General features: G+C 37.7%; 1 protein-coding gene across 2 annotated transcripts in view; it reads right to left on the bottom strand.

The window, feature by feature from the left end:
* The window catches only part of TENM1 (teneurin transmembrane protein 1), an 806,315-nt gene that overhangs the window by 261,588 nt on the left and 530,326 nt on the right, over window positions 1-14,401 (bottom strand). For both annotated transcript variants that reach the window (XM_060293028.1, XM_070044740.1), the window contains 4 exons: window positions 14,058-14,268; window positions 9,175-9,276; window positions 7,280-7,474; window positions 3,408-3,608 (listed from right to left, as the gene is read on the bottom strand). In XM_060293028.1, coding sequence (XP_060149011.1) covers window positions 3,408-3,608; window positions 7,280-7,474; window positions 9,175-9,276; window positions 14,058-14,268 — 709 coding nt within the window. The remainder of the gene's footprint in view (window positions 1-3,407; window positions 3,609-7,279; window positions 7,475-9,174; window positions 9,277-14,057; window positions 14,269-14,401) is intronic.

Below are 14,401 nucleotides of genomic sequence, written 5' to 3'. Positions count from 1 at the left end.
CATCTCGATGGTTAAGTATGCTCTGTGGGAACAACCTTTATGGAGCTTAAAAATCACAGAAGGACTATTCATACCATGACATCGGAGATTTGGAAGGCATTTCCTCCCCCTATTTTTCAAGTTGGTAGTTTTATTAGGAAGCCTTTTTCCTGAAAGGCTGCAAAGTTTTGGATCATACTTATTCACTCTTTTGTTTCTTTGAGCAAGAGATGCTTCCAGTGTTTTTTCTACCGGGTCTAGAATGGATGAACGTGGCTTTAGTCTGCATTCTAATTTAGTCTACGTTTAGTCCACATTGTATCTGGACAAGAATGTGTCATTCATGCACTTGATATTTGATGCCCTTCATCTCCTTGAACTTTCCCTTTTCAGTAAGCTAATCTATACACCTGAGTCCCTGGCTCCTTGTCTAACTCTTCCTTTGGTGGGGGTGAGGGTGGAGGCTAGAAGGAACGCTAGATGTAGAATGAAATCAACAGCCCTGGTTTCTACTTGCACGTTTGCAAATTAGCCAGGTCTATGGCCTTGGACAAGTCATTGAACCTCGCTGGTCCTCAGTTTCCTCATGTTTCAAAAACTTGTACACTTCTTGTTCATCGTTTACTGTCTATCTCTCCCAGCCAGACTGCAAGCTCCACTAGTGCAGGAATCTTTGTATTCCTCACTGATGTATCCCAAGAGCTAGCACATGGCACATAGTAAGTGCTCAAGGAAAATTTGTTTAATAGAAGAAGTGTAGAGATATGTGGTTCAATGTTTCACAAATGTGGTAGCCTCTAGTTCACCTGTCTCAGCACCCTTAAGGATTCTAGTGCACTAAAGCCAGAGAGGTAAAGCAGTTTGCCCCTAGATGTGAGAGCTAGGGCACCATTCTAACCTCCTCATTTAATTGTCCATTGGCCAAACATTTATTGAGCCCCTATTATGTCCCTGTCATATATGTGGAATCTAAAATATGACACAAATGAACCTATCTACAAAACAGAAACAGACTCACGGACATATAGAACAGACTTGTGGTTGCCAAGGGGGGGTGAGGGAGGGATGGATTGGGAGTTTGGGATTAGCAGATGTAAACTATTATATATAGAACGGGTAAATAACAAGGTCCTACCGTATAGCACATTCAATCGCCTGTAATAAACCATAATGCAAAAGAATATGAAAAAGAATGTATATATATGTATAACTGAATCACTTTGCTGTACAGCAGTAATTCAACTATACTTCAATAAAATAAATTTAAAAAAAAAAAGACTTTTCCAAAGTCTTCTTGGCCGTAGGGTTTCTTCTCAAATAACCCAAGCCCCCCTCTTTGTGCTCTGCAGTACATGGCCTTGGACACAGCCTAGCAATGATACCTCTTTATACATGGTGAATTAGGTGATGGGCTCCCAGAGGACAGTATGTACAATGGTTCAGTGCATGGAGCGTGAAGCCAGAATACCTCAGTCCAAATTCTGACTCTGATACTTGTTATAGGGGTGACTTTGGGCAAGTTATTTAATCTCTCTGTGCCTCAGTTTCCTCATGTGTAAAGTGGGCCTAATTACAGTACTTATCTCATAGGGTTGTTATGAAGATTAAGTGAACAGAAGTCCAACAATTAGAAAAGTGCCTAATACACAATACTTGTTATGTAAGTGTATGCTCTAGGCCATGATACTATATCTGACACATGGAAGGATGGAAGGTATTTAATAACATTTAGTAAATAAATTAATAATCAGGTTAGAGCTATACTGTACAGTCCCCTAATATGCAGTTACTTCCCTTTTGTTAACTATCTTCTAATTGTTCAATGTGTGTTCTCCACTAGCTCCTTGTGTGCAAGGACCACGTCCATCTTGTTCATCACTATATCCCCAGCACCAAGCACCATGCCAAGCACATAGTAGGCACACTACATTTGCTAAGTGTAAAAATGAGTGATTTTTAAGATTTGCATTTTAGTTATTATTACACTGTCTTTAGCATTTTAATCATTTTCTGAAATTGTAAAATGCCATCCTTTCTCCCATATTATTTCTATGTGAGGCAACAAAATTTTGTACAGTGAAGTATTAGGTTAGAATTAATTCCCTTAACAGAGCGATTCTCCTGTTTCTTTATAGTACAGGATTGCAGATTTTTGGTTCAAAACTATTTCAGGTGCTCACAGAGCACCTGTCCTTCTTGCTTATCACGTGCCATTTTACATCCGCAACAAAATTCATCAGCAGAGGCTTTGTAAGAGCTATTACTTATTAATTCTGCTCACTTAATGAGCACATGGTCTGAGGATAAGAAAAAAAATATATAAAGAACGATCCCTTATTTTTGGTTTAGGTGGAAAAACAAGTCACGTACTCAAATACCTACATCACAACGCCTTTTTTTTTTTTTTTTTTAACCGGTACGCGGGCCTGTCACTGCTGTGGCCTCTCCCGTTGCGGAGCACAGGCTCCGGACACGCAGGCTCAGCGGCCGTGGCTCACGGGCCCAGCCGCTCCGTGGCACGTGGGACCTTCCCGGACCGGGGCACGAACCCATGTCCCCTGCATTGGCAGGCGGACTCTCAACCACTGCGCCACCAGGGAAGACCCACAATGCCTTTTTGATTCTCTAGCAATGAGTGTGGTAGGATTTCAGAGGATCCTGTTGATGTGATCAGGAAAAGTTTTATAAAATGGCTAAAACTGTAGTTGGTCTGGGTGGATGAGTTGAATTTTCACAGGTGGACAGGGACTAGCATTCCTGCTGAGGAAAGGGCATAAAGAAAAGTGGGGGTAAGGAGAGCATACAGATCACTTTAGTGCAAGGAGGGATTTATGCAGGAAGCAGAAGTAGAAGATAGGCTGGAGAGAGAGATATGGAATAGTTTGTACTGGGCTTTTGGTAACAGGCTAGGATATCTGAAGGTTTTCTATAGACAACGGAGAACTGTGGATGATGTTAGGGTAGAGAAGCAAAGTTGTGGGACTATTAATCGGGCAGGAACATGGCAATATAGAAATAGAGTAAAGTGCCTGGTTAAGTTGAGTTTTTACATGATGGGACACCCAGTGTAAATATTCTGCAGATGGCTGGAAAGGAAGGACTACTTAAATTTGGGGAAGACATAGATTTCAACTAATCTGTATAGAACTGATAACAAAAGACTTGAGAATGGATGAAATAACTACAGGAGAATACAGAACGAGGACAGAAGTTCAACTACAGAACTATGACAACGAAAAATACGATTAAAAGCCCAGCAGTATGTTGTATATGAAAATCCAGTAAAATACTAGCCTAGGGAATACCTGGAAGCCCTTTATAACCCATGAAGGCATACAGATCAGAGTTTAAGAGACACTACCTTAAGGTAAAGACCGGTAAGAACTTGGGAGTGAAGGAAGAAGAACAAGAAGAAAACTCTGACATACCTGTTGAGCAGTCAGATCCTGTCCACTTGGGATCGCAGCTGCATGTTCCAGTGTCCAGGAGAAAAGTCCCGTGTCCTGAGCACTGCTCTTGACATATGGGAAGTGGCGTTTCACAGTTGATTCCTCCCCAACCAGTAGAACAGTGACATTCTCCTTTTACACAGATGCCATGGCCAGAACACATTGGGTCTAAGCAGTCCTCTGAAGGCCCCAAAAAGGAGGGAAAAGGTTGAAAGTAAACAGGTGTGGCCAGTTTACCTTAGGACAATGAAACCGAGATACACTGATTTCCTAATATTATATCATTTATGCTGTTTTAATTAGGCAATAAAATGACTCATGTAAACGCTGTGTTCAAACCAGAATATTATTAGCACTTAAAAACATGGTAGGCTATCATAAAGGTTGCAACCTAAATTTAGAAGAAGGAAACCACACATATGTTATGTGAAATTATGAGCAGTGTATAGTACTCCCACGTAAATGGGTTGGTGGACCAGTGTGGGCCTTCAATAAGAATTCCTTGGCTTTGTAAGAAAGATCAAGAATTTTTAGTAAGTCATTCCTCGTCTTTTCTGAAATTGGAATCATAGTTCCCAGAAATGGCTTTTATTTGATGTGTCTAGAGGAGTTTTTATATCTATTTAAGTTTGGATTATTTAAGGTATTAGGTGAGGTGACTGCTGTTTCATGAAATCATACAATATAATCAATTTCTTATAATTTCTCATTTATCCCTAAGCACTGAAAATGAAGCATTTTTAACGTAATTTCAAAATTCTTTTCCTCGTGGCTTCTCCTTCTACCAGGATGCTGTGACATAGTTTTCAATGCTTTAGAATATCACAGACTTAATTATATTTGTCTCGGATTCTGTGAAGTCTGGAAATTTTTGGACACATTCTAACAAACACTCTATTTTAGAAGTAGATTCCTATGTTTGCCTTGGGGAAAATCATTTTGTGCTTTTAATTGAGTGACCATCCCACGGAAAATGGGAAAGTTGATTTCCAAATTTTTGATCTTCCCATACAAATAAGATGAGACCAAAATAACTTAACCATGATGAGGATGTATGCTTTGAATTACTTTTCCAGCAATGGAAATAGACTGATACAATCTGCCATCATCTGCAAGACTGGCCTACTTTTAGGGTGTGGCATGTACCATGGAACAGAGTCAGTCTAACTAAGCAGTATTATAATTAGTGTTATTGCCATTATAATTAGCCCATGATCTCAGGATCATTAGCACAATGCTTTAATACCTGAGCGAATCAGCAAATAAACACCAGAAGGTACATCTGATTTCATCCGTTCATTATTTGGAGGGAGAGGAAAAGTCTAAAATGTAGAATATTGTTTCAGAAGGAGGTAATTTTATTACATCAAAATACAATAATCTTAATAAATGATATAGTAGTTAACTTAATATAGTTTCTTTTTTTAGAAGGCCACCTTCCATGAATAGGCAAGTCATACGTAAGTAAGAGGCACAAAGTCATATGGCTGAAAGGACCAGGTTGGTAGTATACATGAATGAGATGGGCTGGATGTAAGAAAACAGGGTGTCAAATGAGTTGAAAATGACACCCCCACGAAAACCTGCCCATGGATGTTTACAGTAGCTCTATTCATAAGTGCCTAAATTTGGAAACAGCCTTGATGTCCTTCAATAGATGAATGGATAAACAAACTGGTGTATCAAGACAATGGAAATTCAGTGAAAAGTAAATGAGCTATCAAGCCATGGAAAGACATGGAGGAGACAAATTCATGTTGCTAAATGGAATAAGCCAGTTTTAACTTTTCCATACTGTGTGATTCGAATTATATGACATTCTGAAAAAGGAAGACTACAGAGACAGTAAAAAGCTCAGTGGTTGCTAGGGGCTGGAGTAGGACGCGGGATAAATAGGTGGAGCACAGAGGATTTTTAGGGCAGTGAAATGATTCTGGATGATACCACGATGGTGGATACATGACATTATCCATTCAGCAAAACCCATATAATGCACAATACCAGGAGTGAACCCTAAGTAAACTATGGGCTTTATTTAGTTACTAATCATAATGTACCAATATTGGTTCATCAATTGTAACAAAGGTACTTTACTAATGCAAGGTGTTAATAATAGGGGAAACTCTGTGTGTGTGTGTGTGTGTGTGTGTATGTAGGGGTGAGGGCTATATGGGAACTCTGTACTTTTTGCTCAATTTTTATATCAGCCTAAAACTTCTCTAAAAAATAAAGTACATTAATTCAACAATGAAAAAAACAAACAAACAAGGTGTGCTGGGAATAAGTGTCCAGTTTAAAGGAAGCTGCTGCTAATTGGCTACAATCATTGCCACCACATAGGAATGTGGGTCCAAGGTTACCAGATTTTCTAGTTGTTCAAGAGAAGCTAGAAACAGAGACTTTTATATGACATTTCTCTATTTTAAATTTTGGGAAATACGTCACATTAAACAACAACGAAAACACCACCACTACCACTTTGTGAATCAAACAAAACCCATCCATGGGCCCAGTTCAACCTGTGAGCTCCTGGTTTGTGATGTCTGACTTAAAATATTTTTTGTTAAAAAACTGTATTTGAAAAGTTTATACCTTTAAACATGGTATTCCTTGCTATCTTGGTTATTCTGTAAATTTTCTTAGTGGCCCCTAGAAGGCAAACATAAGCTAAGTCTTTTTTCCAACGACTTACAAGATTTAAATTAGAAGGGTCTAAATTAATTAGGTTAAATGTTTTTCAGGGCAGATTGTAGATGTTGTGATAGACACCATTTTTTGGTGAATGTCTGTGTGTCCATATAGCATCTGAATGTACAACTTAAATATCATGATTGCAGATGGATTCCCATAAAAACAGCTTCCAAAAGTAACTCAGGAACTCTACTGCCTTCCCTAGGCCCAATGACATTCATATTGGAACAGATACAATCTTTACACCAAAATTCTACTATGGCTAATGGGAAGTGGAAAGCTAAACTCTGGCTTGCTCATGGAGTGGAATGAGATTAAACTCTTTAAAATGCTGTGTAATCGTCTCAATGAGCCATCTTTAAAAAGCAATTATAGTGCATTTTCAGCAGTCTCTTTCCTGAACAACAGTTGTGATGAGACCATCTCCCATGGTAATGGTTTAATATTATTTCTGAAAACAGTCTTATTTGAGGAATGTGACATGAAAAAGGTCTGATTACTAGTAAATTTATTTTCCAATGTGTCTTCTTTAAATTATAAAACTATTACTATTTTGAAGTATGTTTTGTAAATGATAAAACTATTGTGTGTGTATGTGTAAAGGCTCCTTTGGGGGTGAATTTTAATATAAAGGCACTGCCTCAAAACTCATTAGTGGTAAGTCTACTTCCTTAGGCATGGACGTCAAGTTTCAGCAGGAGGTATGTAAAAATAAACAATATAAAGCAATAATAATAATGGTAATTACAAATCACTCCCAAAGAAAACATTCGTGAAATGGTTCCAAATGTGCACGTATTATTTTTATTATGTGCTTTAAAGTAAGATGTAGCCTAGTGCACTCTGTAATAATGAAAGCATGTAAATTAACACCTAAAATCATCAGTATGGAAATTCTCAAGTTATAAAACAGTGTTAAAACGAGGGGGGAAATGCCATTTTTCACTACTGCTCTGCAAGGGCCACAGATAAAGCCTCATGTTAATATTAGAGGCTGTCAGAAGAGACACGAACTCCCCCGCTCCATGTACTAAGGAGACATGTTGAGCATTTAATGGTTTGCAAAGACCACTTACATCTCTACTAGAAACCCAGGATGACACCTTGGACAATTCAGTGAGAGAAAAGCCTGGAGCAATAGATTAACACAGGGCTCTGACCTTCCTCGCATATTTCTCCTTTGTATCCTGGCACACAGATGCAGACTCCCATGATGCAGGTGCCGTGGCCAAAGCACGTTGGGTCAATGCATTGCTCTTCTGGAACGTCGCACTCTGGTCCCTTCCAGCCATTTCGGCAGACACAGTGTCCTTTCTCGTATTCTCCGTTCCCACCACACAGCACAGGGCATGAATCTGAAGGTTGGCAAATGAACTTGTAATGTTCGCATAATGCTTTTAAAATCTCCAAAGAGCAATTCTCTATCGATTCTCGTATAATATTTCTGGTAAAAAAAATTGTACTATTTCTGTCTTACCATTTATTAAATCGGCACATGTTCGTGATTACAAACAGAATTTTCCTCTTATGGGATTGGGGGAAAGATAAATTATAAAAACATCCTGAGTGGAGAAATTATTTCAAGTACTTGCTTTTGATTCCACCATACTCTTAAACAATTATTATTATCATCATTATTATAAGCTAGGATTTTTCTCTTTTATGGTTTTTCTTCCTCAAGCAGATGTATGCTACTTTCAGGAAGAAAACCCTGAAAATCTGTAAAACTAGTAGGGAGTTATTCGTATTATAGAATGTTATCTTTAAAAAGTTGTGCATTTAAAGAGATTTATGCTGGACAGATGTCTGTGCCTACCCCACACTGTGCAGACCTTTATTAGAACACTCACTCCGCTTTGTCACTGTAGGTCTCCTTATTAAAAATATGGGCTTCCTGAGGGCAGGGCCTGTACCTTCTCTTATTCATTTTTTCAATACCAGCCATCACCTCTACTTCTACCTCCCACCTCCTCAAGATCTATCAGAGAACTTGGAACCTAGCAAATGCTGTAGAATTCTCTGTTGAAAACAAATATCGTATATTAACGCATACATTTGGAATCTAGAAAAACGGCACAGATGAATCGGTTTGCAAGGCAGAAATACAGACACAGATGTAGAACAAATGTATGGACACCAAGGGGGGAAAGCGGGGGTGGGTGGTGGTGGTGGTGGTGGGATGAACTGGGAGACTGGGATTGACATGTATACACTGATATGTGTAAAATAGATAACTAATAAGAACCTGCTATATAAAAAATAAATAAAATAAAATTAAAAAAAAAAAGAATTCTCTGTTGAATAGAATTTAATCTAAAGAAAACGGAGTGGCTGAGAAACCTGAGATTAAAGCATTAGCAGACTGAGAACTTTACGAACACACTGCGAATGAGCAGAAAGCATCTCTAAAGTAATAACTGGAAGTCTATGGGGAAAACACAGTGTGATTTATCTACAGCTTTTCAAGAATTAAACTATGGGCAAGTCTAGTTTTAGTAAAGTTTGAAAGTTTAACTTCTGCCTTTCCAGTCTTTCCTTTCTAGGCTACTCACGAATTTGGTGACTGCCTACCCCTTCCTGTTTACCTTGGTGTGTACAACCGGTTACCCACTCTGCCCTTTCTTAAAGTTCATCCATTATAAATGAGTTTATGAAGGGAACAGAAGCATCATGGAGTGGTTGGGTCAGAGGATCCAGGTACGAATCCCAGCTGTTAGATAACCTTGGTATTTCACCTCTCTGAGGTTATTTCCATAACCTCATGCATGCCCATAAAACTGTGATAATAGATCTTTGCATGCCCATAAAACTGTGATAATAGATCTACATCGTAGGACTATCGTAGGATGTAGGAATTAAAAGAAGTACTGCAAAGTGTTTAGAACAGTGCCTGGCAGAGCAAGTGCTCAGCTTTTGGTAGCGGCAGTTCGGATGTTGTTGCTATTGCTGCTGCTACTGCCACTCCTGTCCCTCCTCTTCCTCTTATTGCTACTAATTCTGAGTTCTCAAACGACATTGAGCTCCCTAATCAATCAGTGTAACAGAGCAACCTCACCTCTAGCACAGTCAGGCCCAAGGAATCCTGGGAAGCAGTGACAATGGCCAGAGATACACTCTCCATTTCCATTGCAATTGGTCGAACAGTCATCCATTATTTCTGTTAATAGAGAGAAAAAGAAAAAAAAGAACAAACCTATAGATTGTAGAGTCCTTAATTTTTTTCTAAATTGCGAAAACTCTGGGCCTGTAACAATCTTTGCCCTCTGCTGTCTACAAAGCACTTCCTATTTAAAATCAGATGCCAAAGATTTCTGTAAGATGTCATATGCAGCACCGAATTATTAAAAGCACCCTGGATTTGCTGAATTGGCTATTCAGGAATGAAACTAAAAACCAACCTCACCTCTAAAGTGCATGAAGGGTCTAGATGAGTTGTATTCTTATGAGACATTCACGATAAAGCTAAAAATGTACGAGGATTATAAGTCATTTCTCAAAAGCAAAATGGACTTTAAAATGTAACCCAGAAGACGAAGTCTATTGTTTATTTTTCAAATTTAGGTTGTAGCAAATAAAAATTTCTTCTCTAGCACCTAAAATGCTTAATCTACTATCTTGACAGCTTAAATACGATAATCAGTATTTCATTTTCATTAATAAGTGACAACGGAAAGCTTTTAAAGTAAGTGTTCATATTAAATTCACCACCACTAAAAGCATTAGAACCTAAGTATTTTGTTGAGAAATGCTTTCTTGACTGTAAATGCTTATCAGTTCTTTGCCACTAATTTCCCTTCAATCCATTCTTAGAGAAGAATAGGTTTCAGGGGAATTGAGAAGGCTTTGAAGGTGCCCATAGGTAGTTGTGGTGACATAAAGATGTGCAATGCAACAGTACTTTGATAAGTCTTGTGTTAAGTAACTTGACTGAAGAGGTATAAAGTTATACAAAAATCAGTCTCTGACGAGGACGTTAAAAACTGTTTTTAGTTTAAAACTGTATTTGAGTATGACAGCATCAAATTCCAAGTCTGTGAACTATTATGATATGCATGTTTTACTCCTGTAGCTTAAAAAAATAATCTTCTCATTACTCTTTTCTGGAAGTTTTCCATAACTTAGCACTCCTGGATTCTGACTTTTATGTTCTAGCCCATTACACTCATACTTCTCATATGTACCAGTTTTTTCTTTTCAATCCAAATTATCTACTTCATCTAGTTTCACTTGGATAAGCTATTTCCAATTAGAAGGAAATATTCTAGTAAGTAGTCTTGGCATCTTCCATTAAACTATGAGAATTTATAAAGAGAGTTGGGAAATAGCATTTCTTCAGTTGTGGCCTTTTGACCACCTAGATCAGTAGGATCACCTGAGGCACTTAAAATGCAGATACCTGAGCTTCACTCCAGATTTACTGAATTTGCCTCTGAGGGATGCAGCCCAGTAATCTACATTCTAGCAAATACCTCAGGTGACTCTACAGGCGATGACCGAATTAAAGCATTGAGAACCAATGCTTCAGATAGTAAATTTCCAGGTTAGAGGAATTCTAGTCTAGACTTGGAATTCTGCAATAAAAGCAAGAGGAAGAAAGTGGTATCTAGTCCATTTAGGTGATTCTTAGAAAGCTGAGAATGAATCCAGCGGCTGTGTGAATAGCCACCCTATTATCAATCAGAGATTATTCTTCTGACATCTGTGTGAATACATCAGATTCCTTTTTGCAGGTTTATGGTGGCCTGTTTTCTGATCCCTGTGCTAGAAAACTGAACTGGATAAGAAACTGACACGTGTCATTTGCTGAACAACTGGGCTGGCAGGAATGTAACATTTGACAATGAGCTAACCATTTTTAACTCATTAAAAAATTAGTTATTTTCAGAAAATCATTAATTTATTTAAAAGGTCATTACGAAAAGGCACAAAGGGTCTTTTTTTCTCTTTTCATTCAGAGATGGAACAATTATTATCTATTTTCTTATCTTGCTTTCTTGTACCAAAAAGTAATGGCAGTTCTTAAATCTACATTTGGATTTCCCCTGCCCTGGATGGTTAATAGGAGGCCATGGAGGAAGCTTTCAAAGGTAAATATACTTGAATTTAATTTCACACCAGGTCCTATTGACAACTTTATGGAAGCAGCCTTGTGGGAATGTAGCTATTGTAGAAAAAATGTTTAATAAAGTTTGCTATCAAAATGAATAAAAATCCCTACATCTTATTGACTTATCTAAGAACCGTTCCTGGGCCCATAATGCTGCACAGAGCTTAACACCTGCGATGCAAATGAGAAGAGAAGGCAATATAGGAGGTTTTGGAAGCTGCCATCTCCACTGGGTATCAAAGAGACATCGGGATAGCCTAGGGACTCCAAAAGGAGGATGGCTACAGCAGAAACACATAGATAACTAGTGATGAAAAAGAATGTGCTTTTCTGTTTATACTGGCCTCCAGGAAGTTTGCCTTCTATCTTTTAAATCTTACTTCAGACTCACTTCCTAGACACCAGTTCATTAGAGTTGAGAATCATTTTAAAGTTCTATGCTTCAAACCCTGTTTTTATGCTACAGCCTAAAGCCCCTTGGTTTCTGCATCTGCTCTGATGATGGGTTTTGCTTCTGGCAGGTTTTCTCATGGGAAAAGCCAAAGCTAACGAATAATCGTATGGAATGAGTATGGTCTAAAGGGCAGGGGTTTGGAATCAGAGATACTGAGTGTCTCCAATCTCAATTTTGCCACTTGCTGGCTGTGAGACTTTACCAAATTATTTACTCATCCCAAGCCTCTGATTCCTTACTTGTAATGTAAGTAGCACTATACCTATGCTATCGAGGTTGTGATGAGAATCAAACAAGATAACTGAATGTAAAGCATCCAGCAGAGTGCTTGGGGTGGAATGGCACTCCATAGATGGTATATATTATCATGTTATTGAGCAGGTTGGCTGAGATTAGGGGATATTGATAACTGTGTCTATACAGCTAGAAAATAACATATAATAATATAGGCCAGTAGCTAGCCTATATTAGTCATTCAATAAATGTTGGTTATTAATGCTGTTTTGATCCCTATGAGTAGCAGACCAAATATAGTTAAGATCAATCAACTGACTCTAACATTATCATGAAATAGACAAAGGAGCAACATTTAGAACAGTTCATACAGACCTTAATTTGTTTAATCAAATACATTATCCTCTTTTTTACTATGATTAAGATAAAGTACAAAAACATAAAAATAATGGGGAGAATTTAGAGTGAATAACTTATATACCTTTGACATTTTGGGAAATTTACTTGGATTCTCTTTAAGTGGAATTATAGGAGAAATGTTTCTGTTGCTTCTAATCTTAAAGACAACAGAAGAGTAAAGAAACTGACTTGCATAAGGAAAAGCAAATATGTTGTTGCAGATGAAACTAACAGCTTCATCTCTGGATAACAGAAAATTATATCTCAAAGGTTAGGTTCTTTGGGGGGAGGAAGTAAGGAACAGGAAAAAAACTTCAAGCATGTTTCTGGGTCTATTGATTTTTGAAACGTTAATAGCTTGGTTAGTGTTTTAACTTGAGCTTAGGGGTAAGGATAACAGGAAGAGAGAAAATCTTCTTCACAAATGTTTTAAATCTTCTAATTCCTCTGATTTCGTAGGAGAAACTCAACCTCTCATAACTCATTAGTATTTGCATTATCAAAACTAGGTCTTGGTGGACAAATATCATGAAAGGTGTGTCTGCTGAATTTGCCCCACTGAATCTGTGAGTGGCAAAACAGTGTCATGACTTAAAATACTTTTTTCTCTAATTTAACAAACACTTTGTCTTTTGAAGATGTAAGATCAGTGGAGTTTTCTCTAGGGGGAAAATCATCAGTGCATTTTTATTGCCTTTCTGATTACTTCAGAGGAAAGTTTTTGATAATCTTGCAGCGGGAATACCATTTTCTACTGACAAAAGGTCTTCAGCATCAAGTAAAAATAAAACATAATTGTTATAAAGAGCAGATGGTATATCTATTAACAGTCAACACAATTTCCTAAACATATGGTTGAACAGGTTAACTAAAGGATAAAGTGGTGAGAGGTGTATAGAAAACTGACAGCTGTAAGATACTGTCCCTTCTTTTAAAAGACATGTGTTTTAGGAAAATTCACACAGTAAAACTGTATCTGTGAGTTGTTTACCCTTAGGGCTCTAAATCTGCTAAAGATCTCAGCTTTATTCACACAAAGGGTTATGAGGAATGACTTCACCCAAAAAAATGACAAGAGCTTGCTGTCTCTGATTAACTAGGGTGAAAGTGAATAACAGTGTGTGTAGACATTGTATTAAAAAGAACATGCTTTAAAAGGCTCTGAGTGCAGTGAAAGAGCCATTGTGATGATTTTTAAACTAAACAGTTCTAAAGAAAGAACTTTGAATGAACCAAGTTATTATCCTTAAGACTCTTCTCTACTCTTAAGTTGTATTTTTAAATCTTAATGGTTCTAGAATCAGTTGTTGTAAAGAAGAACTGGATTGATGCTAGTTTTTTCATTTAAAAAGGTATTTATTCACTTTTTCTTTTTTAATAGAACTTGAATTAACAGGGCTTCTCTTGCTTATTTCCCTTCTTCATGAAGTTGTTCATCTATGTATTCTCGGTAACAGTATTAATATTATCCAGGTAAGTATTCCTGTTGAAAACATATAAAAAGGAGCGTGGCAAGTAACCTAAAATAGCAGCAAATAAAGGAGCATTTTAAAAAGCTTAATCAACATTTAAACAACATTACTGACAACAACAATATAAACCTTTCTCATTGTGACCTATCCCGAGTAATGACTTTAAGGTAGAATGAGCAATATGCTTAAATAACATCTGTATCACTTTCACCGCTGACTGTGTCTTTCTGGAGTTATACTGTCAATTCAAAATCATAGCCAAGGCAGCTTACCAATTGCTGTAGTTAACACAAATACTTGCTCCATCTTTTTTCCATCATTGTAAAATGCCAGATACCAAGGCCCTTGGTCCATATACTCTATGAAACCTGTTTCTTGCAGTGAGGTTAAGATCAGGTTCCGAGGGGAGTGCTGGGTATCATCAGAGCTCTTGGAGTCCTGTTTGACCAGTTGTTTTCCATCCATTAGTTTTACAAAATCAAACTGGAACAAATACAAACACAAATATGAGCCGCTACTCTTACTTCTAAGGCTGATAAACATCTCTCATTTCAATTGTGCTACTTCATACTTCTTTGCTTTGGAGGTGGGCAAAGTGGGAGAAGAGGTTATTCAT

This window comes from Globicephala melas, chromosome X, assembly GCF_963455315.2.
Source record: "Globicephala melas chromosome X, mGloMel1.2, whole genome shotgun sequence".
NCBI lineage: Eukaryota > Metazoa > Chordata > Mammalia > Artiodactyla > Delphinidae > Globicephala > Globicephala melas.
Note: the sequence above shows the minus strand (reverse complement) of the source record. Positions and strands in the feature narration are given on the sequence as shown.